Raw genomic sequence first — 25,060 nt, forward strand, 5'->3', positions numbered from 1 at the left:
TATGGAATGGGGAATTCTCCTCAATTTGGGTTATTACAGCATGCTAGCTAAGACCGAATAATTATGAGTTTCATTCATGAATTTTTCCAATCCACCGCGGGAACTATTCAAAATCATTCTTTAAATATGAGGTTTTAAAAATTGAATAGCTTCGTTTCTAGTTTACGATTTGGCAACAGCGCCTACTAGAAAATAAAAAGAACAATGGCTTGTTTATAAAATAACAGCTGTTGATTTACAGCCATCATAAGGCTCGTACTCACTGGCGAGCCTTAACAGCAACCGGCCATAAAAATCCCATAAAATTGTACGACCTTCCTCGTTCGTCGCAGACTTCATATACAGCCATCTTTGTCTATCTCATCAAGATAGTGTATTTGTTGTCCTTTATTATCAACGCATATTTCAGTCGATGTTGCCAACTTGTGCAATAGAAACGAAACGCTTTAAATTTTGAATACCCATTTTTAGTTTTCATTTTCAAGTACTTAAAATATTTTTTTTTTTGGGAAACGGTTGAAATGGTTATTTCAAAATGTGACGTTTCAAAGATATTTAATAAAAAATACATCATTTTCGTCAGAAGGAGTATTCCCTATTCTGGATCGGCTAATACTATGTGAGAAGGACTTTTAAGAACTTCAGAATTTATACGTATATGCTGGACTGGCCAATAACGTTCAACTTTCTTCGCAGGCGATCCGTAATGATTGGTGTTTGAGAACCACAATCCAGAAGGGCTCTTACCGAATGCCATTCACCAAAATTGTCCAATATTAATTCGTGGACAGGTATTGTTTGCCCTGTTGAATATTGGAGCACGCCACTGCTCAGAACATTCCCGCTGGACGGCTCGTTATCGTTTGATTGCACACTTCTAATATCGCCATATAAAAGAGAGTTATGGCGAGACCTGTATTTTTTACATGGCCCTATTTTACATTTGTTTATAGGATGCCCCTCTCGGACACATAGCGCATATAAAAGGATTTTTTTGGAGTATTGGTTTCTTTCTATTATTGTCGAGCTTAAAAATTTATCGCATGTGTATATATATTGAGTGATTTCCCTGACAATAGGTATTGGTATAGTGGTTGGAATGCTGGAAACCAAAACTCTCGATGTTTCCTTTCTTGCACTACGCATACAATCCATACCTGGCCTGTTGGAGTTCCTATCGCGAGATTGATTGCTCTTATAATCTAATGAATACACAAAATTCGCACGCTCGCGTAAAAAACTTCCACATCTGGCGATTCTCCTTTGTTTTCCTGGTGCGGCTCCCAATCACATAGTAAAACGTTATCGACCTCCTGAGATATCCAGAAAATTAGTAAGCAATTCCAATTTTCGATTGATTGTCCCAACTGCTCAATAGCTCAATAGCAATGTCGAGAAATATTGTCATCTAATTGCTGTAACTTATCGCAGGAACCCTTATGAGTAGGTTAAAAAAATAGCAATGCACTTAAATGGTCTTTTATTTTATTTATTTATTTATTTATTCATGAAAGAACATAAACAGGCAAACTAATGCCCAAAAGAATGTTCACAATGTAGTATTCAATTTACGAAAGTACATAATACATAACCCGAAAAAAAGTACACAGAAAAAGAATATTGAATTCCTAAGCTACCAGTTTATCATTTATACTATATTAAGTTATACCTAGATATGGTAACACAGATCTACAAAAGATGGAAGAAAACAGTGAAGTAGAAAACACATAAAAACATTATCAATTAGGGGTCTCCCGGAAATGGCAACTCAAACATTTTTTAACATTTTTGTGGCTCAGACCGATTACATCCACCAAATCTTTAAAACAATTACAGCGACCGAGCATCCGAACAATGGGGGAATTCCTAGAGCTATTGGTATGCCTCAAGGGCAAGACAAAGGTCTCCAGCTGTCTGACTCTCCTCAATGGAGCATTAAAGTTGATCATCGATAAGAGTGACAACGATTCCAACTGATTAGTCAGCAACTTATTAGCAAAGAGTATGTCACTCATGATTCTGCGATTCTGCAAACTGACCATTCTGAAGTGTTTCAACCTTATCTCATAATTACCAGGATCCCCCCTATTCAACCGCAGACCACACTTCGAACCCAGAAACCGCAGAAATTTCATTTGAACCTTTTCTATTCGGTCTATGTAAGTTTTATACTGCGGGTTCCACACAATCGAAGCAAAGTTCAGCTTGCTGAATACGTAAGCGTAATAAAGCGAAATAAATGATCTATAATTGGAAAACGATCGACTCTGCCTTAATATGAAGCCAAGCATCACGCTGGAAGCTGCAACAATGTTATCGATGTGTAGGTCAAATCTGAGGTGGGAGTCAAAGGTAACACCCAGGTCTCGTGCATGACTAGAACGCATCAGCGGCGAGTTTAGCAACAAATACTCAAATATTATGGGATTTACCTTCCTCGAGAAAGTAATCACGTGACATTTAGATGTATTTATAAATAGATTAGCATTTGCGCAGAATTCCATAAAAGAGTTGAGATCATTCTGAAGCCGTAGGCAATCACCGAAGTCTCGGATTTTAATGAACATTTTTAAATCATCGGCGAACATGAGAACTTTGCAGAAATTAAATATTTTAATAATGTGGTTAATATAAATTATGAATAGCAATGGCCCTAAATGAGATCCTTGAGGTACCCCGGATGAAGCCAATATGAACCGCGACTCGAAACCCTCTACCGAGACGTATTGTGACCTATTCCTGAGATAGGACTCAAACCACCGCAGGAGAGACCCGCAGACTCCAACCTCATACAACCTTATAAGAAGTCTATTAATACATACCTTGTCGAAAGCCTTACTAAAATCTGTATAAATGACATCTACTTGAACCCCCTCATCCAGACTATTCAGCAAAAACTCAGTAAAGTTTACTAGGTTCGTTTCAACAGAACGTCCTTTAAAAAAACCATGTTGTTCGGGAATAATCTGAGATTTGACAAGATGGAATAAGTGAGGATAAATTAGGGACTCAAATAATTTCGCAAAAATAGAAAGCTTACTTATTGGCCTGTAATTCTCCACCGACAGCTTACTACCTGCCTTGAAAACGGGAACAACGCATGCCAACCTCCAACGTTTCGGAAAAACTCCAGCTTTAAGAGATTTTTGGAATATTAAGGTCAAGGGTTCAACAAGTGATGCACCACATGAACGAATGAACAGAGGGGGAATAGAATCTGGCCCAGGACTTTTATTAAGATTTAGAGAAAACAAAGCTTGTTCAACGTCCGCGGCATCAATGTTGATTCTATCTAATAAGAAAGAACCAAACACACGGTCTTCATCAGAGTTGGCCTCAAGGTTCGGTGTAACATAAACACTTTCGAAAAAATCCGCGAAGAGATTACTGATGTTTTTGCCACCGTTTGCGGTTCTTTCGCCATATGTCATACGGTTAGGACAGCTGAAAACCTTGTCTTTAACAGATACAAACTTAAAGAATTTTTTCGGGTCGAATGCTAACTGATTTTCGATGGAATGCTTGTATTTCACAAAATCACGTCTAATCAATCTTTTGCAGGAGCAACGTAATGCCTTAAATTCTATTTGATCGGATAGATTCTTATAAGTTTTCCATCTCCTGTGAATTCTATTTTTATACTTAATTAGTTTAATCAACTCGAAAGAGTAAAAAGGTGGATAACGTCTGTTCACCTTCGTCCTAGGTACGAGAAGATCGATTACATCGTAAAGAATATCATAAAACTCATCAACAACAAAGTCAACATCATCATGGCTGAAAAGATCAGACCAAGAAATTCCGGAAAGAGAACGGTTAATCAAATCATAATCAGCACGCTTGTAGTTAAACCTATAAATTATATCATTGCTCTTTAAGGATAGACAAACATTTACGTCAAGCAAAAACTCTAAGGAAGGGTGATATCCATCCTCGGGCACAACTGGTATGTCACATCTATGAACATTACTTATTAATTGCGAGTTACACAAAATCAAGTCCAATAGTCTATCTCTGGAATTAGTGATCGAATTGAACTGTAATAATCCCAAAAATGAAAATGTATCAATAAGTTCTTCTTGATTGTTGGAAACATTTGTAGCCTCGCAAATACCATTTATATCATTTTTAACCCAGTTGATACCCGACAAATTGAAATCACCCAGAATGAGAACATAATGGTCTTTCAATCTGAACATAATCTGAGATAATTTTTCCCGGAAAAAAGATGCAGCATCTGAATCGGATGGTGGGATTTACACACAGCACAGCAGAATTTTCACATTGTCTATAATGATTCTCACCCAAACATCTTCTGCACCACTTTGAAACTCCTCAACTCTTGAGGGTTTAAGCTCACTTTTAACTGCCACAAAAACACCACCCCCATCCCTGCGAGTGCTCGAAGTAGTTACTCTATCTCTGCGAAAGATTGAGTATTCATTAAGGTCAACCACCTCACCATCAAATACCCCAGGGTTCAGACAAGACTCGGAGATGAATAACAAATCGTGATCATTGGAGCCAACATTTAACTTAAAATCACTTAACTTAGTTCTCAGCCCGCGAACATTTTGATAATAAACGTTCAGCGATTTCACCATGAATCAGAACTCCTCTATGATGCCTGTCAAAAAACGTATTTCGCTTAAAGTCGTTTCAAGTCTGCCTCCGAAGCAATATGGATAATCTTCGAAGTGTCGTTTTTCCGAATAAGAATATTTCCACTCTGAGTCCATACGTACTTGTATCCCTTTTCTCTTGCCAATGTTCGAGCCTCCCTAAAAATTATCTTGTTTGCCAATGTGAGGTGTTCACTAATGAATAATTTTTCGGCTACATTCGTCACTGCTAAACCAGAATGTGAGACTCCCATGGCAAGACGTTTCCTACGGTAGGCAGCTAGGAAATCATCACGTTTATTCTTCGAGGAGAACCTAACAACAATATTCTTGTGTTTATCTTTAAGTGCCGTAGGAACCCTAGTGACATAATCGATAGAGCCAGGATCCACCTGGACTCCCAAGGACGAGCCAATGCCAGACACCATTTCAACCAAATTTTCCCCAGACTTATACGGAACATTTTGCACCTCGACATTATTCTGTCTACTATGGCGTTCTATGTTATTAATTCTGCTACTGAGAATGGACACCTCCTTTTTGAGGGCAACGTTTTCTTCCTCCAATCTTGAAACTGCTACCATCGCTTCACCGAATTGGCAAAGTTTAGCTTCAAATTCTGAAAATTTGTCGGAGAAGAAATTCATCGATCTCTTCAAGCCTTTCATTTCCTCCGTGAGTTGACCAACGAGGGAGGAGAAATTGGCCGGAGAAGGCTCGACAAACTCGAAAGCATCGGGCGCGAAGAGGCGGCTCTCGCGCCGCTCGCGCGAAAAATCGGTCCGGGAAACACTCGGTTGCGACCCGCCCGCCTCAGGACGTGAGTCACCACCGTGGACAGGGGAACTCCCTCTGCACGATGCACACTTCCAACCAGCACCAGGCAGTTCATTGATAACAGCCAGTTGACCCCGCTTTATATCAGAACATGTACCGTTCGCATGGTAGTCACCGCCACAAAAACCCGCACAGATAACGGCGGGATTTCTTTTCGTAACTGTTTGATTGCATTTACTACATGTACGCATTGTTGATTTCGCAAATAACAGCACAATGAAACTCAAGAAATGATAATGTACTAGTTCACTAGAAATATCTCAGGTTAGAGCTGAGTTGGTAAAAATTTCCCGGAAACAAATATCAAATTATACTGCACTTCCGTAAAATACTGATGGAGCTCTCTTAAATACGTCCGTTCGGATCGAGTTCAATACGAATTGAACGAAGTCTTGCAATAACTTTTTTGTATTCTTAAATCTTTCACATAAAGAAGTCCACGCTACTGTATAATTATTTGCGGTATGTTGAATTTTCTTTATTGATGCCGCAGCAGTGCCTTCTATCGCACCCCGTAGGTAGAAAAAATGTATTGATGTGAGGGATTCGTTTTCATGTATCAAACCCTTGAAAGTATCTCTGAGTTCTAGCCAATCTTCAAAGTTGCCGTTGAAATTAGGCAACAGAATATCTGGTAACTTTAATCCTACTGATTCGGTTTTATAGGAAGACTGAACACTTAATTGCTCTATTGGCTTTGTTGATCAAGTCGTAGAATTTCTCTTAAGACCCTCTTTTCACTGATATCTTAGGTATTGAAGTTAATGCACATGTCATTTCTATCTCGTTTTGGATACTATTGAAATCGTCAAGAATGCCCAAAGTATTTTTCAACCTATCCTTAAAAATAGCAATTTCAAGATCTTTTAACAATTGAACTCTAAAAGAACTGGAACGGCATCTCGATGCAAGCAAACTGAGGTCCTGAACATAGACAAACTAATGCAAGATTTGTTTATCTACGATGACGGGACTTGTCATTTCACAGATCATAATATTGGAGAAATTGAATATATAAATATTTGGATACTAATCAATATCTTGTTCGTCATGTGTGTAAGTTCTTTCTGACAATGATTTGGCTTCACTTCTTTTATAGTATTAAACACGTAATATCAATAAAAGTATTATAGATATATGGAGACCATAAACTTAATATTAATCATATAGTTGAGTCTATTATTTGGACCTCACGCTACACTAGCACATCTAGCGGCGAATTCACACGCGGTAGCCCTCATTGGTTTATAACGATGTAAACAAAAACAACCCGAGGCGTTGAAGTGAGACGACTGCTGCGTCCGACGTCTGATGCGGTTATTCGATTGGTTGCCGAACCATTAGAAAGAGATGGGTTGCTCTTCATCTTCCGTTTTAGTTGGACACACTTTTCGTCGTATTTAGGTACCTAAGAGGCCCTTCCAGTTCTTTTAGAATTCAATGCTGTTAACACTTGCTTACCTATTGTTTTATCAAGATGTTTGTGAGATTAAGTTAATATACCGTCAATCAGAACTAGCTTACGCTCTAATGCGGCCAATTCTGCCATTATAGAAATATTTATTTTAAATAGACAAAAGACGTAATAGAGGTAATTTTATTGGGAATACTCAGGTATATGAAAAAGAATATGGACCTGCTAAACCTTGCTCGTCTCTATAGATTCTAGGTGCTAGAATGACGGCTACAGGACGTCTCTTTGGTTAAACGATTGCCCTGCTTTCAAAACCCAGACACAGGCACTTGAGTTGGCGTCGCACAATTCTCTTCTGTATTGTATACACATATGGAACTTATTGTGATTTCTTGATTTTTTCAGTATCCGCTCGATGATCCATGAATTTGATGGATGGTGGACTGTATTATTACGTTGTTGAGCACTAATTTTAACGTATTTATTTAACAGGAAAAAAAAAACAAGAAATTTTATAGCTTTTGATATACATTTGTGAATATAGCGACACGCTTGTGGTGGTGTGCGTGGGTGAATTTTAAGTGTCGACTATCTGAATTACTTTTTGTCCGTTGTATTCTGGCCTTTTTCCCATCGTCACGTCGTATTCGGGGTGGGGAATACTAAAGTTGTTGCTAAGGGCGCGGAAGATCTCTGGAGCGGCGGAAATATCAAGCGTTATTCACGTTACGACGCATGCGTATTTCCCTTTTCAGAATAACGGACGGTATTACCGTTACCGTATAGCGTAATTAGGGAGTTGAAGTGCGCACAGAACGTTAGCCTGAACGTAAACGTTAACGTGACAAATAACGTCAAATATAAAATATAACGTTTACGTGTTGTAATGAAATTTGAGTTGAAGTGCTGCCATCATGAAACGTCAGACGTTAAACATAACCTATCAATTTGGATTTTGATTTTATTTTGCTGGAACTCTCTTTTATCTAATATCTATAATATTGAGCCTCGACAGCTGGAATAATATTTGAAATATTGATGTTCTAATGATTATATGCATAATAAAGAGAATTTTCAACTTGAAAGTATTTTATTATCAATGAAATATTCATGTGTTAAGAGACATGAGAATTGCAGTGTAGTTTCAGCCATTTCCTTATGTACTGAATGTAATCTGATAACACAGTAATTTAACTTAATCGTTTTGATAACTTTCAAATCACTGCTGATTTCCTATAATTTTCGTTCATTATGAGAAAATACACAGGAAATGTAAACAATGACAGTTTGAGGTTATCGAGAATTGCATTCAACAATCAAAATTCGGCCATTCGCAAGTCATCGGTGCTACTCGTTTAACGTTCGGTTAACGTACGTCGATGTTTAAGGTATACGTGGGAGACCGCTAGTTTACGTAGGCCGTAAAGCTGACGCTAACGTTAACGTTAAAAACGGACGAATGAGCATGCGTTGATGTCAATTATAACGTTAACGTTTACGTTCATGGCTGTACTTCAACTCTCTATTTACTGTAGATAACGTAGAACGTTATCGTAATTTACCATTAGATTTCTTTTAGAGTAGAAGAGACAAAATGAGTGTTTGAAGAATAATCTGATCACCAAAGGTAAAAGTTGACATCTTCAATTAATGGATCATATGAAGAAAAAAATCAAATTGAAATATAAATTTTCATACAATGTTCAATTCTGAGTACCTAGATCATCTAGATTAAACATTGGCTTATGCCTTGATGGCAGTACACAAATTATTGTACCTTATTTCTACATATCCTCCTGCAGATATAATGAAGCTTCAATATTGAATTCCAAAATGTCTGCACAACTTCTGTCGTATACTTTAATTGTACAGGTTTGAAATTCTCATGCAATTCCTTCACTCTTTTGACTTTATTATCAACAAATGTTACAATCTAGGCTTCAGAGGAGTGTTTTTGGACTGGCTCTCGAGTTATCTTGAGGATAGGACAATGTCCGTGGGAGTCCAAAATTCTTTTTCTGTTGAGCATAATGTTACCTTGGGTGTGCCTCAGGGCTCCGTTATCGGTCCACTTTTGTTTCTAATATTTATTAACGATCTCCCCTCGAATCTAAAATCGAGGGTGAAAAATGTTCCTCACCGTCTCATCAAGTTTCTGAAAATGTGTTTGATAACGCTGTTCGCTGATGATACATCAGTTGTGATCAAGGCTCGAAACTTTGAGGAGCTTCAAGAGTTGTGTGTGATTCTGGTAGAGAGCTTTGTTCAGTGGTGTCATGAAAATGCTCTGATAATTAACATCGGTAAAACTGAGTGTGTTCACTTTTCTATCGGTAATGTTTGTAGTAGAAGGCTGATCGTTCACTATTCAGATAATATAATTACCCCTAAGGATTGTACAAAATTTCTTGGAGTTCACGTAGACCGCAATTTGAAATGGAGTACCCATATTGATGCCGTTTGTAGTCAACTTAACAGGTCATATTATGCAATTAGCAGGGTCAAAAAATCTCTTCCTTTAGATTCATTGTTAAATATCTATTATAGTCTGGTCTTCAGTCATCTATCATATAATGTTCTGTTATGGGGAAATTTTTCAGATTCAAGTAGAGTTTTCATCCTACAAAAGAGGATCGTGCGCATGATCTTTAACATTTCTCCCCGATCTTCGTGTAGGCCTGTTTTTCTCGAACATGGGATTTTGACACTTGCTTCAATTTTCATTTACAGAGGCTTGGTTTATGCGAAAGAAAATGAAAACAACTTGTTAAAATTATCTAGTTTCCATGACTTTAGCACTAGGAATAAAGAAATATTAGCATTTCCATTGCATAAAACTGCTAAATTCGAACAATCCCCCATTTACCAGTCCATTAAATTGTTCAATCATCTTCCTAATAATGTTAAATCGGCGAATCTAAATAGATATAAGAAGTTAGTGAAAGAATTGCTATTGTCTAAGTCTTATTATAGCGTTAAAGATTATTTTCTTGATACTTTGTAATTCGTAAATCTTGTTTTTCTCGACTCATCCCATACATTTTATACAATGTCGAAAAGGATTAATAAAGTTATTATTATTATTATTATTATTACGTTATTAGCGTACGTTGGCGTTGGGGGCTCATATATTAGACCTAATTCTACTTCTAGACGATATGTTATTGGTGATCAGATCTTTTAAACCTGGGTTGTAACCGTTTTTGTAGGCTACTTGTTTAAAAATGGTATTTTTCTTCGAAGAGGGGTATGTTGAAGGCTCTGCGGATGCAGCAGCGTAAAGATACCAATTTATGGCCACGCAGATGATGATAATGTGCGGGAATTATGTAATATATTTGTGTGAACTTCCTGTAAATTACGAAAGCCGACAAAGCCACTGTTAGGTATCGAGATGGTAAGGCCCAGAAAATTGATTTTCCTATCAACTTCGAGGGTGAAATTAATATTGGGGTGAATGTCGTTGACGAAATTTTGCAAGGCGTGGGCATCGTCGAAGGAACCATCCAAGACCGCTCTCCGAGTGGGTACTATGCTTTGTCATTAGAGTGGGGACCTGGGGACTACCAATTCGTGGACGGTGACGTTCAGGAAAAATTAATAGCTCCTAGCCGATGAGATAGACGCAGCTCACCTACAATTAAGTGGGGCAAATATGGAGAGACCCAGTTGAATATTGAATAATCCATCATCTGTAATAAAATTATTTTCGCACTGGGCGATTGCGTTTTCACAGTTCTCTTTCTTCTCATGGAATTCCCCTTTGTTCAGCGTTAAATTTTCATAATCTGTACATATTTCATTTGAGGTTATCACTGTCAGTTTTCAAAAAATATAGATTTTTTCGTCTAAAAAATCTGCAGCTGTAGAACAACACGAGCAGTAGCCATGGATAATGAAACAATTAAATAGTTTTGTTTGACATTTCTTTTATTCACAATAAAAGTAAAGTCGCCTTTACTCACGACGTACCAAACGTGGGTTTTGCTCAGTTTTATAGAATATATTAATTTTACTATATCAACTCTCAAATTATGAATAAAAATAAATATCAAACAAAACAATTTAATTGTCCATGGCTAGAGTCGTGTGCCGTTCTATAGCTGCCTTAGATTTAAACGAAACATTTTTTTCAACTTGACAAAGGTAACCTAAGTATATTTGAAATTACAGGGTGTTCCAGTTAAAAAATACCAGTTCGCATAAAGTTTTTAGGTTCATGATGCCTCATTTTCTAGTACCGAACTCTGAATGTCCATAAGAAATACTGCATATTCGCACATTTAAACGTTTGTACAAGACCAATACTAACTGAGATAGCTATTGAGTAAAATATAAACAATCACGCGGTACAATTCTTCAATTTGGCCAATATTATGAATTTGATCATCAGGTTCTAGATTCTATACTCACCTTCTCATGTATCAAATTCCATGCACACCGATGCAATGAATTTTACCCCTGTACCTTTCATATGTATTCACATTTAATCTGTCTGTACTCATTATTAATCGATCTTTTATATTTTTTTAGCTGGGTCAAAACTAGAGCAAGCTATAGCAGATGGGCCAGAAGCCTTACAGAAATATATTGATTCGGGTGAAATTGAAGAACTTCATGACGTTATGCCAATCAAAGATGACAATGAGGAAGACTACCTGATAGATCCATCAGACAAAGAAACAGGTCAAAGTGGCAACACAGTAACTACTGGGGTTGTTCCTCAAAGCGGTTCAACTTCTTTCGCAAGTGATAATGATTTCTGGATGAAAAATGCAAACATTCGCAATAATGCAGATGACAATGATATGAGAATGGATGTAGACTTTAGGAACAATCATACAAAGGATATCGATTTTAGAGCAAGAGATTTCGACATTCGAAACCAAGGTAACATATCAATGCAAGATGAAGATTTTAGACAATTCAATAATGAATTTGTGGAGGATGAGGATTTGAGAGAACCATACGAAGAGAATAAGGATTATGATGATGACTATTATGAAGAGACAGGAAACTGGCAACGTAATACTCAACCTAATCAGTTCGGAGGTACCAGAATCTTCAGGGAACGTCCTATCAATTCGAGGGGAGGTGGTAACTTCAAAAGAAGTGAGAGGAACTTCGGACAGACCGACGGACCTTGGAATAATTCTCCAAATAATTTCAGAGGTCATATAAGTGAAGGTTTCAGAGGGTTACCTCAAAATGACAGGTTCAGAGGTGTTATAAATAATGATAATAATTATAGAGCTTCTGGTAATGATAATTTCCGTGGCGGCTCTTTGAATAATGATGGTTTCAGAGGAGGACCACCTAATGAAGATAAATTCAGAAATGGTCCCCCTAATAACGACTTCAGAGGTGGTCCTCCAAATAATGACAATTTCAGAGTTGGCCCACCAACTAATGAAAATTTCAGAGGTCCTGCACCAATGAAAGGTGACAGTTTTAGAGGATGTACACCTAACAGTGAAAATTTTAGAAATGGTCCTCCAAGCACTGATAATTTCAGAAGCGGCCCTCCTCCAAACACAGAAAACTTCAGAATTGGTCCACCTGATGATAATTTCAGGGGTGGACTTTCTAACAACGATAACTTTAGAGGTCAACGTGGAAGGAGAGGCGTGATGCGGGGTCCAAGAGGTGGTAGATCGAGAGGAAGAGGTGGACCAGATATCGGCAGAGGGCGAGGCATCCAAAAAAGGGCTGGTCCTAATAGAGGTGCTTTCTAGACTGATAATATTTTTTATAAAAACAATTGGTTTGTATTTAATTGTAAATTCAATACATTATTCATGAACTGTAAATATTTGTCACCAGTTTTCACGACTTTTAATTGTACTTATATTTTAATATTGAATAATGTGAATTAGAGAGAGAAAGAAAACAGTGTCTTATAATCATGTTCACTGACCAGTTTGAGGTATCCGTATATTTCAGCTAGATTTATAGAATCAAGTATCAATAAAATACGCCAATTTTTAACATTGCACTTACTCAAAGTCAAAATGAATGTATTACCTTCAGAATAACTAGTTGAATCTGTGGTACTTCACATCTGTAAATATTTTAAACAGAGTTGTATTCAGCAAAATATCCCAATTTATTTCGACGTAATCCTCTTTCTGGTGTCCATAAAGAGGTTTTTCAATCAGTTTCTTCATTTTGCTTTCTGCGGAGTTTTCTACGATTTCTAATAAGTGGTCCTATTGTAGCTTTAATGGAGTAACTAGCAAGTTCGATGGAATTGAATGGAAGCCCTGTAACCATAAGAGCTAGGAAAAAATGCATGTGGCATGTTTCCAACTTCGATTTTCAAAAGAAGAAAGCTAGTGCAAATCTACGGAAGATCTTTCAAAAGAATTTCCATTCCTTAAAAAAACCAAAACTTGATTCTGAAGTCCAATGTACGAAGAAAAGATATTGTACGGCATGTTTCAAGTTACAAACATAAAAAAAAAATGGTTAATGCAGCAGCATTTTCCGAATCGACTCGGTTTAAAAGATACAGATTGTTGAAAAACATAAAAATGTTATTTTTATAGTTCTCCGAGTAATTTCACGTTCAAAAATAAAAAATATGTATGAAATTCGAAAAATTAGGTAATTTGACCGAATGCAACTCTTTTTAAAAGATCCACAGATGTGTAGTATCACAGAATTAACTAGTTATTCTGAAGGTTATTTTGTTTATCCAGGGGAGGCACTGCTCATTATGAAACCTAAAATGGCTATATCTTTTTATCAGGGCTGAATCGGGAAAAATGGTACAGGAAAAAAGTGTTTCTTTTTACCTCAAGAATCTACTGTTGAAATAATTTTACGATTCAAAGACTCGCCCTGTATATATACACATTCACCAGGTCCGTCCGTCATTGAACTAGGGATAATCTGGTCAGCTTATTGTAATTTCTTCCTGATTGCATCGCGAGCATCTCGGGCTGGTTTGAATACTATATTTTTAAATGGGTCAATCATGATATTGTAGTCATTATAGTACTTTTCTTGCAAAAGTTTGCAGGAAACGTTCCACATTTTCTTAACCGTTGCTTACGGTCAAAAAAGTGAGAGAGAAACTGAACATCGAGCATGCAGTTGTCTTTTTCTAGAATTTTGATTGGTCCACTCTCACCTCTATGTGAACAAAAAAGAGACAGGTAAATGCCCCAAGAACATTTCTCTCTTTCTATAAAAAAGCCAATTACATGCTGACATTGCTCAGTCCATGTCTCTTTGTCTATGGATGAGCCCTATATTCGAAACATTGAACTCAAGAGAACTTTCTGGAGTTCCATGATTCGAACTAAGGAAGAAGACAAAGATTATAGAGTTATGTTAGGTCTAACTCTATAATCTTTGGAATGTATTTCCGGCGCAACAAAGAGAGAGATAGAGCTAGTAGTGGCTCAAAGTCTTGATTATGATGGCCGGTAACGAATTTCCTAATCCGGTTGTAGGCCAGTCCGAAAATATCAAAATTTAAGATTGTAAGGCTAGTTCATACTGTTCTTTGAGTTCCATACGCGAGTAACTATACTATTTTATTTCATTTTGTAGAAAATAAAGATGGATAGTTCTAATTTTAATGGAGATTCTGATAACGTATTCTCAAAAACAGTCATTAACCGATTATATTTCTGAAAGACAGGAAATTTATATAGGACGGTTATATACGGAAATAGGAAAAAAACCGAAGTGAAATTACGAATCTATTTAGCTTTGTATGTCAGCATCTTCAATATCTATTGATCTGGCAAGAGACAGATCCTAGAACCCGTTCCACTAATATACACGTTCCACGTTCCAGATCTCAGTGTAATGCAGAGGAAAAATGTCAAGAGGGTACATGAAAACAGAGATAAAAACCTCAGAAAAAGCTCTATGTCTGCCGTATAAGTGTAATGATAATGAATTTGCATTGGCCATATCCATGTTTAGAAAAAAATTTAGCTGTGAAGGGTGGTCTTAACGTTTCCAAATTAAAAAAACTCGCACTGCGTATAGTCCGTATTCTTCGTATATACACATTTGGTAACCGAGAGTTACCAGGAAGTTACCAGAGCGGTAACAGATAATTGCACCGAAGTGTCAGGAATTCGACATATACGGACCGCCCACTTACTAACCAGAGATATTCTATATCTCTGTTACTAACCAAGGCTGTGGTCCGTTTATACACTTTGGTTTCTTCTGGTTAATAAATGGGCGGTCCGTATAAGTCGAATTCCTGACAATTCAGTTCAATATCTGTCACCAGAGTAACCGCTCTGGTAACTTTCGGTTACCAAATGTGTATATACGGACCACAGCCCAAAGTGTATATACGGACCACAGAACACTATAGTATATCCAAATCCAAGAGGCCAGCAGTAAACATTGCAGCATGCAGTGATCACGCGTCAAGAGCGTGATAACGCAGAGGTGTACTAATAAATTTAATTCCGAGAGCGTTATATTTTAAAACTTTTTGAGTGTTCCAGTTCCTGTGAAGAATATGTATGCTTATCTACGAGTCTCAGTAATGAACAATTAATCTTAAGTTCCCACTTTAATACATACTATGTATATAGATAAATGTGTAAAAATATTATATTTTTTTGTAAAAGTGACTAGCCCGTAGTATCGTCAGAAGATGCAGAACTTTCTTCTAAGTTGACGATGACTGGTGTTATATCATCCATAATATTATCCAGTTTCCACATGTCTACCTCAACTTTTTGTTTGACATGTTCCACGCACTTTCTCCATCTTTCGGAAGTAACCCGTGAGAGAGCCTCTTGAAAAAGATTTTGGACGTCAGCCATTTTAAATGTGGTGTTTTTATCTGTCACAAAATTCTTGACATCGGCCCAAATCAACTCAATAGGGTTCAGTTCGCAGTGGTAGAGCGGTAATCTAAGTACAGTAATATTTTGGGCCTTTGCGGTTTCATCCACGATGTATTTTTCAAAGTTTTCTTTGTTCTGCCTGACTATCTGCAACAATTGCGCTTTTATGAGGTCAGAGGTGAAATCAATATTTTTCTCCCTCAACCATTGTTGGATATCACTCTTTCTGAATTGTGAATTAGGAATTTTTTCCCTTTTCCTTGAATGGTAAGGAGCATTATCTAAAACTACTATAGAATTTTCCTCCAATTTAGGAAGTTTACCCTCGAACCACTTTTCGAAAGACTGACCATCCATTTCTCATGGTAGTCACCAGTTTTTTTGGATTGGAAAGTCCAGAGTCCTCCAGTTAAAAAACCAGTGTCACTGCCAATATGACACACTATAATTCTTTGCCATTTGCCTGGAAAAATATATTCACTTCATTTGAAAAAGAGTGTTGAAATTGTTTTCCACCAAATAGGTACTTACATCAAGTTTCACAAAACTTTGATTGCTCGATCAACGATTTGGCATTCGATTTCCCAAAGGAAATCATTGAAACTTTCACATTTCCGAATATATTGGAGGAGTAGCAGTTGAGAATCATTAAATGGGCGTGTATAGATAATTATTTGGTGCAAGAATGATATTCAGAATGCTTATGACCAACTTATCGACTGAAAACTAATTGACGTTCATCCGTCAATCGATCGTTGATTCTCTGATCAAGCTTTATGAAACCGAGGGTTAAACGAGGGTTAAACTCAAAATTCAAGACCTTACCAGACGGATTTTTTAATCCAGTAGGTCCAAGTAGTAAGTCTTCCTGTTTTCATCAAGGAAGGCCCTAATTTTCGTGAGATAGTTTCTTCTCCAACATGTCGTCACGGTCCATTAAAAAACTGTTGCGTTGGCGACGTCCATATTTGAAATTAAGTTTTTTCAATATTATAGAGAAGGTACTCTTCTTAAAATTTGGCAAGTTCGAGTCTTCATTAACTATTTTTAATACTTTCTCTATAGTCGGTGTTCATTTTTCTGAAGAAAAACTCGTGAACTTTTCGCCGTATTACATTTTTATCGAAATCTGATAAGGACTCCCATTTGGTGGTCCGATTTTCATTTGTTGCCGGCTGTGATAGAACACCGGAATTTATGTATTCGGAAATAATTCTCCTAACACTTCGAGCTCCAATGCCAAGTCTCACAGCAACTCGGAGTTCTACGTCCCTTAAACACATTCCTGCATTTTGAATAATCTCAATTTTATAAGTATTCAAAATCATTTCTTTTATCTCGGCACTGAAGTGTCGTTTCAGACGTCTCTTCTCTGGAGGACTTAAGTCAACACGCGATTCCTCAGCAGTATCACCGTCTGTTCCGATATTCCTGAATAGTACTGTCAGTATTTCAGAAACGATGCCTATTGGCCCAGTCGTTCGAGTTCTATTGTTATTCGATTGCGGGCCAGTACTAACAGCAATATCGGAACAGGCCCTCAGTACTTGACATTATCTTAAATGATTGTAACTTGAATAACTTGCTACAACTATAAACCAATTTACGAAAGAAAAAGCAATAAATGAATTCTGCAGTTCTGCACAACAATTCGCATACAATCAATGAATCAAACGTAATGCGGTTCTGCGTTCCTGAAGCTTTGACCAATAAGAGGAGTACCTCAAATAAGATCACGCGTTAGTCAGTTTGTTTACGCTGGCCTCTCGGATTTGGATAGACTATAATATAGGATAGATACGGATCATACGCACTATGGCTGTGGTCCGTATATACACTTTGGTTCCTTCTGGTTAGTAAGTGGGCGGTCCGTAAATGTCGAATTCTTGACAATTCGGTTCAATATTTGTCACCAGAGTAACCGCTCTGGTAACTTTCGGTTACCAAATGTGTATATACGGAGCATACACTATCAACATAGACAATAGACATAGAGACATGGACTGAGCAATGCCAGCATGAAATTGGCTATTTATTAGAAAGAGAGAAAAGCTCGTCGGGACATACCTTTCTCTTTTTTGTTCACATAGAGGTGAGTGTAGACCAATCAAAATTCTAGAAAAAGACAACTGCATTCCCGACGTGTTTTTCTCTCTGTCACTTTTTTTGACCGTATTTCATGCATAGATATAAAGGGAAGGCACAGTCCATGTCTCTATGTCTATGACTATCAATCACACAATCAAAACATAACCCAGCAACCATGTAACTATATACTTAATATAAGCCATAGACATATAGTCTATGTCTCTATGTCTATGATATAAGCAAAATGATTGAGTCTATGCCAGCAATCTCTTCCTCCTTTTATCGTCGTTCTATCACAAATACTGAGCTAAGAGATGTATTAACTGCCCCCAAGGTAGCGCTGTTCTACTATTAAGCTGCATTCAGTTCAGAATCAATTCGCGGGACGAAGTGCACTTCGGCACGAACGTTAGCACGAAATTTACCAATCGCAATAAACTTCGGACAAAATACTCAGATGAAAAACATATATCTGATCAAAACATTAGCATCATCCATAACCAGCACGAAATTCCTTGCACAGAACACACCCACACCCTTGACTTACTGTATGATTCCTTGCCGTAGGGATAGTTTGCAGCTTACAAGAAATTTTTCCAATTCCATGCTAGTCTTGAATTTCATTATGAACGGTAACAGAGAACGCCATCTGCTAAGCTTCCGCGCAGAAGTGTTCTTCGGCCCGCGAACGCGAATTGATTCTTAATGCAGCTTAATTCTGTTCAACAATACAGTTTTCGTAGAGGAAGGGCCTCTATCTACACCTCTTGTCTCTGATCTACACATATTCCCCAAAGATCATAGAGTTAAACTATATCTAATCTTTGCTATTTTCTACGTCTGGTGGCAATTGGTTTTAGCCTTCAAATTTTCTGTTGGACATCAAATTTTGTCGCATTAGTGTTTAAGAGGCTGTGGTGGAACCACAGAACATAAACATCAAGAGAATGGTAACTCCCGTGCTAATCTTCTTAGCATACATTAATTGTCTCCAGATGCCAAATCATATCGACCAATCAGAGTGCAGCGCATCTCCCGCCAAAACATTTCTCTGGTCTGGCCAACTTTTCCCCCGACCGGGTTATTCTCGATCTCGAACGAACTTCTTCATGTAATCGTACCATTAGATCCTCTTAATTTTGATGATACTCTGTTATCTGTGAATGTAATAAGTTCAAAATTTCGCATTTCAGTTTGTTCTTTCATTAAATTTCGAAAACAGCGATTATTATCGCTTATACAGATTGCGAAAGAAGGTAATTAATTAATAATTGCTTTTTGACTATATTAAAATATTTGAACGAGTTTCTGATATTTGCCTTTCAGCCGGTGGTAATATCTATATCAGTTTATCAGCTCTAAAAAGCAGTTTTTATTGCTACGTTTGAATGATCGATATGGATCAAGAAAGGTAAAGTTTATTCATATGGTTCATTCCGATCTGAGTTACAGAATAGGGGTGATTTGATTGTTGTCATCAGCTTGCTATTTTTGTAGTAAACAGCTTCTTTGTCACATATGTGGCAAAAGGTTATCCAGTGTGTCTACATTCAACCGCCATATAAAACAGGTGCACCTGCAAGAGCCACTTACAGGAAAGGACACGAAGAATATTAAATGTCCACTTTGTGAGGATAAACTTAAATTATCATTTGGAAGCCATGACCAGTTAGTGGATCATATAGAAAAAATTCATTTTTTGACTATTATACGATCAACTCTTTATTTTGGAAACAAAGAGGAATTTGAAGCTTGGAGAGCAGTTGACAATAGAAATATAGATTATGCCTTTCAAAGAGGTCAAAAGATCAAAGATGATGAGTACATATACTATAATTGCAATAGGAGTAATACAAGAGGTGAGTATATTTAAGCTATCTATCTAAGTAACTCAATTATTCAATTACTTCTATTCAGGATATGACAGTAAAAGTAACCAAAGATGTTCAAAAGCAGGAGGAAGCATTAAAATATCAGGATTATGTCCATCTAGAATTTGTGCTAAAATAACTAATTCTGGTAACACTTTTAATAATATAGTTATTGTACTAGTGTTGATTCATTCTATTTAAGGAGTAACAGTGAACTATATTGAAACACATGCTGGCCATGATGATGAACTCCGAGCCAAACATTTATCGAAGGATCAACAGGAAATGCTCGCTGAAAAATTATGTGCTGGTGTTACAAAAGAGAGAATACTTGAGGATGCGAGAATATTAGAGGAAGGGAAGCTCACCAGAATGAATATTTTAACAAGAGGAGATCTCTCATATATCATTCGAAAATTCAATATAAACAAACAACGACATGCAGATGATATGACAGCAACAGCCTTAAAAGTGGAAGAATTGAACTGTCAAGATGAAAACACTGTTTTCTTATTCAAGCAGATAGGTATGTTTTTATACACTAATTTGATTCTGATTTAATACCTGCTTATCATATTTTTATCAGGAGAAAGTCACCCTCAGCTGCAAATTGAAGATTTTGCTATAGCTTTCATGAACAGGACTATGGAAAGAAAGCTGAGGGAATTCCCAAAAATTATTTGTATTGATGGCACTCATGGAACCAACATGAGGAATTTTGAATTGACTATTGTTTTAGTCAAAGATGAGAACAATGTTGGGTTCCCTGTATCCTTTTTGATTTCCAATCGTTTGGATCAGACGATCCAAAACATTTTTTTTAGGTCATTAAGGGAAAGACTTGGAGACTATATAAAATGTGAGTATATTATGACAGACGATGATGCCAAATATTTCAATGCATGGTGCCAAGAAATGGTGAAGGATGAGAAGCCAAGGCGTTTGCTTTGCACGTGGCATGTCATAAAAAACTGGAACATCCAAGGGAGAAATAAAATAAAGAAAATAGAAATCAGAAAAGGAATGAAATACAGAATGAGGCATATATTGAAAGAAACTGACCAAACCAAATTTCTAGAATTGAAAGAAGAGTACTTCAAATATTTGGAAGAAGAATGTGAATATGATTTTTTGAAATATTTACAGAAGTGAGTTGTGATATAAGCAATTTAGGCAACTTTATTCTAATTTCATATTCTTTCAGACACTATTTTCAGAGTATTGAAAGAATAATGATGTGGTCCCATTGCTACAGGATAAATGTTGGTATTAATACTAACATGGCTATTGAGAGCCTAAATAAAGTGATAAAATACAATAAAATGAAGGGAAAGCAGAACCTACGGTAAATATTTGTATATTGATACACTATAATTATGTATATTATTTGGAATATGTGGATTTCAGAATAGAAAAATTATTAGATTTATTAGAAGATCTAGTACAAGATAAAATGTGGAAAAAAATTATTGATTTGGAGAGACCTAACGCCAATTCCTACCAAAGCAGAGTAGGTAGAGAAGCTCATATAAAGGCTGAAAATGAAGTAAAGGACAAAGTGATAGTATTAGATTCTGGTGAGTTTAAAGTTTTCTCGACTTCGGTAAGTGGAAAATTTTATATAGTTAAATATAACGAGATGTGTGACGATGAATGCAGAACCTTGTATTGTGACCAATGCAAAGTATGCATTCATAAGTATCAATGTCAGTGTCCAGAATACACTATCAAAACTGCATTGTGTAAACATATTCATGCAGTTGCTTTGGCCGAAAAGAGGAGCGATTTTGTTGTAGGTCCAGAGAGTGATGAATCTCCATTATGTATAGATGAGCCTTCGACTAGCAGAGTTCGAAATCAAAATGAAGTTGACAATTTTATTGAAGAAATAACAGAATCTCAAAATACTGTTTCCATTGATCCTAGTACCAAGCGTGAGGTAAGTTGGGTAGAAAATTGGTGATGGGAATATCCTGTGCATTAAAATTTTTGTAGACTGTATTGAAAGATACATTCCTGAAATTAAAATCATTGGATGATGAAGAATTTTATAAGATGGTAGAGATTATCAATAAAACTTATAATAGTTCTCAAGCCAAAAAAACCCAAAGAGTAGAAAAAAGGAAAATAGAAAAGCAATTATATTATCCTAACAAAAAGTAGAATATTATGAATGTTGGTGATGGAATATTATTCACATTTATAACTTGCTTTTCGTTTGAATTTAGAAGGTTAATATTAATCCACTGCTGCTTTGTGTTGGTTTTCATTTTCGATTACTTTGTAGATATCACTTAGAGGGTGTGAAGGTGGGGAGGTGGTGGGTCAATATCTACATCTATCATGGATGTCTGATTTGTAGAATATGTGTGCTTCACTTTAGAAATGATAATGCATGAATTTGTCTTTTTAGTGATTGTGAAATATAATTTCATTCATGTAGGTAAATGTGGTTTTATTTTGATTTTGGATTATCTAATTATACTAAAGAAATGTATAAGATTGCTTAATTTATATCCATTCTGAATACATTTTGTTTGTTTGTAGTGTTCACTTGTGTTGCGCACTCAAACTTACTCCGAGTAAGCTCTGATTACTCAAATTTACAAATGTATGTATGTCTTCCTCAGAGTATGCTCTCTGAGCATGGTCATACTCTACTCTTGTAGTAAGTTTGTGAATGCAACCTTGGAGTATAATGCTATTGTACATGCACTGTTGCTTCCCATGAGTTATGCAGATTTCTTTTGTGAAACAAGTAAATGTAATTGACTCGTACTTCTTGGATATTCTATTGTTCATTGTAGAAAATAAAGAATGATAACTTTTTAACCTGGATGTTTCTGTTATTCCCTATGTCCTGCCAATTTCATTTTCAAGAGCATCTTTGAAAAGATTTGAGTGAGAAAATTTGTGTATCTCTTTTTGTAGGCCAATTCTTCAAAGTTTCTGATCAAAAAAATTTAAGAAGCAATTATGAAGTTATATTGCCTACGAGTTCTGTAGAAAAATATCCCTAGAAAGTTAATCCTTATTTTGAATAGACATCAAATTGTCTGATAACATTAGTGATTTTTTTCTAATCTATTTTGAATATGACTTAGATTTATAGTTACGTTTTAGTATTCAAAGCAAACCTTCCTTGAAGTGGATACAATTTTCAATATCTTTTTAATATTAACTAAAATGGCATAATAAATTTAGGTAATTATGAAGTTCCGTATTTTTATTACATTAACCAAATTTTATATCATATTCATCCACATGAGGAACTAACGGAGAAATTTGTACAATACTATACTTTCAATATTATTATTTTCAATCCATGTTTGAATAATATACTTCATATTAATCAGTGGATTACAAAACAGAACACTAATATCAGAGACTCTGACTATGACTTATCACAAGTTGAGCTTTGTAGCAAAGATCTTTCTTTGTAGGTTAAGCTATCAGCTGAAAGCTGTCAATTCATAACACAACATTCGTTTTTCGATTAACACACGTCAATATCGGGTGCATTGCGTAGGGAAAACGACAAACGAGATAGCTTTGCCCTGATTGGCTAGGATTTTGGGATTCTTTGAGAGAATTAACGTATGCTCAGAGAGCAGATAAAGTTTTGGCGGGAGATGCGCTGCACTCTGATTGGTCGATATGATTTGGCATCCTGGAGACAATTAATGTATGCTAATCTTCTTGACCGTGTTTTTTGTTTGCGACACTAGCGCTGAAACAGCGTACTGTGGAACTACGTTCTTTTTGCCCGTGCGGCATCCGCTTCCTCCCGTCCGGTGTCCGGACCTTACTAGCAGCAGGCGAGAGATTCAAATCGACGAGGACGCATTGAAAGAGCGCCGAATCAGAGAAATAATGAAAAATTCGAGAAAAATTTTGAGTTTTATAGGAAAATAAACTTTTATGATTTCTTGTATATCTTTTCCTGATGGTACTCAGAAAAAGTAATGAATTTAGGAACAGGAAGGTTTTTCTTCTTTCATTCTCCCTATTCAACTTAAAATTTCTCTCGAATTTTTCATTATTTCTCTTATTCGGCCATCCTTCAATGCGTGCCCGTCAATTTAAAACAGCACCTCGAGTTATTTTGCAGGGGTGCAAAAATGGCTAATGCTAGTATTGCAAGTCAAAACAAGTTTTGTTTCTTATGTTTTCTCTTATCTCACGTTGTCCAACAAAGTATTATAATTATTATTTGGAGAAGTTATATTGGGATTATTGTCTGGGTTTCTGAATAGAAATATTGATTCCGAAAAAACTATTTTTCTTCGCGAGAGTTTGCTGCTAAGTTCAATTGACGATTTAGAAATACAATTTCATAATTTTCATACTTCCAAATGAATGCTTTTTTCAACTGTAGAACTTGTTCCATGAGCTGAAACATATTTATGTCTCTTGAGATTTCAGTATGAGGAATACCTATATCATAACATGGAATTGAAATATTTTAAATAGAAACTTTAAAACTTCCACTTAAACGCTTTACTTATCAAGATGTTTAGCTTCTACCTCCTTCACAAAGTTAGTATATGCTACCTCAACATTATAACCCAGGTTTACTTCAAGAAAGAATCTGTGAAATAATAGGAATTTGTGTCTAGGTACAATGGATCACCAATATCATCGCTCGATTTCATTACACAATTCATCCCTTTTAAATGAAGTATTTCCAAAGAATGTTTATCTTTCTTTACGAAACTAAATCACTCAATTCACTGCCGATAATTCCGATAAATATCTTGATTTACTAGAAAAACTCTGTTAGGCCGTATAATCTCGAAAAGAGTACTGACAAACGTCAAAGTTTGTTTACATTTCGAATTTTATGGTTAAGGATTTGCCGATTGCGTGGTTGCCAATTGGGTATTTCTGTGTTGCCAAGGAAAGCGACACTAGCGCTCTAACAGCGTACGCTTGCAACTCGTGGTCCAAAATTATCTGAATGAGTTGCCACCGCCCATTGAACTCTATGGGAATATGAAACTCACTACACTAGCGTCTATTTCTTGTGCCTTACAAATGAACTCAGAACACAGAGTGTCCGACCAATATTTGTAATCATATCTCTATGGTCGGCAAATTAAAAGGTTTAATAATATTTGGAACCGTTTCCAGTTTTATGTTGTTTAGTAATAGGAATAGCAGAGACAAACTCTGTCTCTGGGAATAGGCAGATAAACAAAATTAGGCTCAGGTTCTCTTCCATCAATCATCATTGGATTGGCAAAGGATACATTTTATTTCAAATAATATACGTTATCATGGTTAAATATAAACAGAGATATCAGTATTAATGAGGAATGATGTGCAACTACTTTGGAATTACAAAATAGCATTCTTATGTTATAATTATGAGAATAAATATATGTTATGTTCCTC

At 36.3% G+C, this 25,060-nt stretch overlaps 2 protein-coding genes across 3 annotated transcripts in view; both read left to right on the forward strand.

The window, feature by feature from the left end:
- LOC123310689 (pre-mRNA 3' end processing protein WDR33) overlaps window positions 1-12,861 on the forward strand; it is a 52,752-nt gene extending 39,891 nt beyond the window's left edge. The window contains exon 11 of the mRNA XM_044894295.1: window positions 11,407-12,861. Within this exon, the coding sequence (XP_044750230.1) occupies window positions 11,407-12,608 (1,202 nt within the window). The 3' untranslated portion in view covers window positions 12,609-12,861. The remainder of the gene's footprint in view (window positions 1-11,406) is intronic.
- A 6,044-nt stretch (window positions 12,862-18,905) lies between these two features.
- On the forward strand, window positions 18,906-22,495 carry LOC123312235. 2 transcript variants are annotated; one of them, XR_006537592.1, is made up of 10 exons: window positions 18,906-19,048; window positions 19,119-19,203; window positions 19,290-19,651; window positions 19,710-19,811; window positions 19,866-20,189; window positions 20,250-20,811; window positions 20,868-21,008; window positions 21,071-21,602; window positions 21,659-21,894; window positions 21,951-22,495. XR_006537592.1 is itself a non-coding variant. In XM_044896561.1 (9 exons), the coding sequence occupies exons 2-9, from the start codon at window positions 19,181-19,183 to the stop codon at window positions 21,824-21,826; spliced, it is 2,214 nt and encodes a 737-aa protein (XP_044752496.1). In that variant the 5' UTR covers window positions 18,906-19,048; window positions 19,119-19,180; the 3' UTR covers window positions 21,827-22,495. The 2 variants fall into 2 exon arrangements, 1 of the variants encoding a protein (XP_044752496.1); XM_044896561.1 differs by having other exon boundaries at window positions 21,659-22,495.
- Window positions 22,496-25,060: the final 2,565 nt, after the last annotated feature.

Source organism: Coccinella septempunctata, chromosome 4 (genome assembly GCF_907165205.1).
Source record: "Coccinella septempunctata chromosome 4, icCocSept1.1, whole genome shotgun sequence".
Taxonomy (NCBI): Eukaryota; Metazoa; Arthropoda; class Insecta; order Coleoptera; family Coccinellidae; genus Coccinella; species Coccinella septempunctata.